The sequence below is a fragment of the Olea europaea genome, chromosome 4 (genome assembly GCF_002742605.1).
Source record: "Olea europaea var. sylvestris chromosome 4, O_europaea_v1, whole genome shotgun sequence".
NCBI lineage: Eukaryota > Viridiplantae > Streptophyta > Magnoliopsida > Lamiales > Oleaceae > Olea > Olea europaea.
Window position 1 is genome coordinate 15,255,083 of NC_036240.1, and position 3,118 is coordinate 15,258,200.

The 3,118-nt window shown below is 38.2% G+C and overlaps 1 protein-coding gene across 1 annotated transcript; it reads right to left on the reverse strand.

Moving 5' to 3' along the window:
- Positions 1-801: 801 nt before the first annotated feature.
- Positions 802-2,883, reverse strand: LOC111393775 (protein DETOXIFICATION 48-like). The gene is made up of 2 exons (XM_023019472.1): positions 2,516-2,883; positions 802-2,394 (listed from the first exon to the last, which is right to left on the reverse strand). The coding sequence occupies exons 1-2, from the start codon at positions 2,648-2,650 to the stop codon at positions 919-921; spliced, it is 1,611 nt and encodes a 536-aa protein (XP_022875240.1). The 5' UTR covers positions 2,651-2,883; the 3' UTR covers positions 802-918.
- Between the last annotated feature and the right edge of the window lie 235 nt (positions 2,884-3,118).

A 3,118-nucleotide genomic window follows, 5' to 3' on the forward strand; every position in this document is an offset into this window, starting at 1 on the left:
TTGGTTTCACTCACTCCTACTCGACCAAAGCTCAAAGCTTATGTTCCTTGAATTTTTATTTTTATTTTTTTTTATATTCCACCAATTTCATTTTGTGGTTTGATTATAAATTTAAACTAAAGAAGAAATCTATTGAATAATTAAATATATAAAAAAAAAAAAGTATAAGTAATAGAAGTAGGAAAATTTTTGTAAACTGGCTTACATCTTTTGAAGTAAGCTTGCGTTGGAAAGCGGAAGAGATTGATTAGTTTATCCGTAAAAGAATAATAAGACAAATTTTAAGGCCAAATTATTCTAAAGAAAAGTATTTACTTTTAGAAGATCAGAGCAGATGATTATCTGAAAAAGAATAAATAAATAAATAACAATTTTAAGGCCAAAATGTTCAAAAGAAAAGAATTTACTTTTAGAAGAAAAGGGCAGATGATTAGTATTATGTTAATTTTCCATTTTAGGTAGTGAAAGTTACGACCTAATATGGAATGGAACAACACCAAAAGTTAGGCACACGCTTTTTATTCTCTCTCTCTTATGCTACAATGTCAAGGACAATTATTCTTTATGTTGTTAATTACTGAGAGCATGCTAAAGAAAGAAAGAAGAATATAATATATATATTTAGATGGTTGGTTGATATGAGAGAGCAAATTGATATGGGTCTGATCGAGCCTTTTTGATTGTCTGTGTAAAGTTTTGCAAAGTGAATGGAAATGTAACAAAGAAATTTGGGAAATATATATGAAAATTCCTTCTAAGGTACACATCATAGCAATCCAACAACAAACTGAGAAGCTAAAAAGAAAAAAAGTGGTAAAATCGAAATTTTCCCAAGAATTTTTACATCAGCCCCTCTATGGGTAGGCCGGTAGAGGGTCAGAAATTACAAAATAATGAAATGAAAAGTACCATAATGAATTAATGCAGGATTTGTGTAGTTGTAAGAGGGTCTGTTTCAAGTGAAACAGTCTTCATCATGAACTCATCACTATTATTGCACAAAATCTCATCAAGATTAATACTGTCCGTTTTGCTGTTAGTTTTCATATTTGATTCTGTTGTCAGGTTATTTGCTCTTTCTGCTTCAACAATCCAATCTGTAGTGCATAGAACATAAAACATGAGCAATGCACACGATCCCTGTGCTGCAAGCAAACCTAGCCATAGCCCAGCAAACCCCATTTTGAGCAAAAATCCCATTAGTATGGCCACTGGCATTCCCACCAAGTAAAATGAGCCTAGGTTGATGTTTGCTCCGATTGTCGGCCGTGCGCTTCCTCTCAACACGCCACAACCGGTGGTTTGGGGGCAGTTTCCGAGCTCGCAGAGGCCAGATATTGGCAGCACCACCGCCGTGAGTTTAAGGATTTCTTGATCATTAGTGAAGAATTGAGCCCATTGGTGCCTCATTAACGTCGTGAACAACATGGCTGCGAGGCCTAATGCCACTGCGAGAGTGAGCGAGACAATCATTGATACCCGGGCTCTCTCCGGCCTTCTGGCACCGAGCTCGTTCCCAACCCTAGTGGAGACTCCAAGACTGAGGGCTGAGGGGAACACATAGACTAAAGAGGTGGTCTGGATAAGAATTCCCATAGAAGCAATTGTTGCTTTGGGGTTGGGCAGGAATCCACAAAGCATAATCATGAATTCATACCACCACCACTCGAGGCAAACTGAGACACAAGTTGGCACCGCTAAAGCCAGCAAAGAAGACCATCCCCGGAGGCAGTCGAAGCTCGGAGCCACCCACGAGTCCTTGTACACGCCGGAAAAGTAAATGAACGAGCATAGCAAGAGGAAAAGATTGAGATTAGTCCATGCCATTGCTAATGCCACCCCAGCAATCCCCATGTTAAAATATCTTACTAGAAGAAAATTCAGTGGGACATGGAGTAGAACTGATATAGCTGAACAATAGGTTAGTGGTAATGTGATGCTTTGAGCCCTTAGATAAATTCTCAAAGGATGAAGGAGTGAAAGGAAAAAGAGGTCGGGAATGGCAAAAACGATGAAAGTATGAGCCATTGACGAGATTTCTTCATCTTGGCCACACCATAAGAGGATTCTTTTCATGTTAAGCCACATGAAAGAGATGGGAATAGAAGTAGAAAGAAGAAGCAGCACCGTTCTTTGTAAAGTAAGGCCAAGAATCTTCATCTGTTTTGCACCGTAAGCTTGTCCGCAGATGGGTTCCATACCCATAGCCAAGCCAGAGATTACAGAGTAACCAGTTATATTTGCAAAACCAATGGAAAGGGACCCCCCTGCAAGCTCAAGCTCCCCAAGATATCCAAGAAAAAGCATGGAAATCATAGCCCTTGAATACAATACCAGACCTGTGATTGCTGTTGGCCCCGATATACCACCAATGGCCTTGATTTCTTCAAGGGCCTATATTCAAGAAACATGCAAATAATGAGTGAATTTAAAGATAATATATTGTATTTTCAAGAAACACATTTTTTATTTTATTTTATTTTATTTTTTTGGCATTAGGTTTATGAGTTAATACCTCAGAAGTAGTTGGCCATCTATGAAGCTCTTGGTCATGATCTACGTGAAAATCCGTAGTTCTGTCGGGGTCTAAGAACTGGGGTTTTTTAGTAGAGACAAAGGAGGATGGAGAAGAAGGCTTTGAGTTGCACATAGTTAGGCTTGCTTCGTTGCAGGTTTTGTAATGTTAATTGCAAGTAAAAAAGAGAAGTTTCTGTGTATTTGTTGTGTTGTTTTTAAAACTCATGTAATGTGATAAGCCAAAGGCATACAAGAAAAGAGTATATATAACAATGAAGGATTGAGACCCACTTTTGCTTCCAATAACGTGTCAACACACAAAAAAAAGGAAGCATGCTGTAAAAAGCGGCTACGAGTTTGTGAGAGAGGGTGGGGGCTGCCCAACTCGCATCTCGTCTAAAAGTTTTTAAGTTGTTAAAGGCATGGTCAATTTATTTACTCGAAATTTAGCCTTATATGCCTCTTCGGGTGTGAAATTTAGATGACAGATTGATGGACATTTATTTTTAGTGGGTTTTGCCAAATAACAGAATAAGAGCATAAAGTTCCTTATCTTGATGAATACAACTGAGTGAATTAATGGTAAGATTTCTCGACTGCT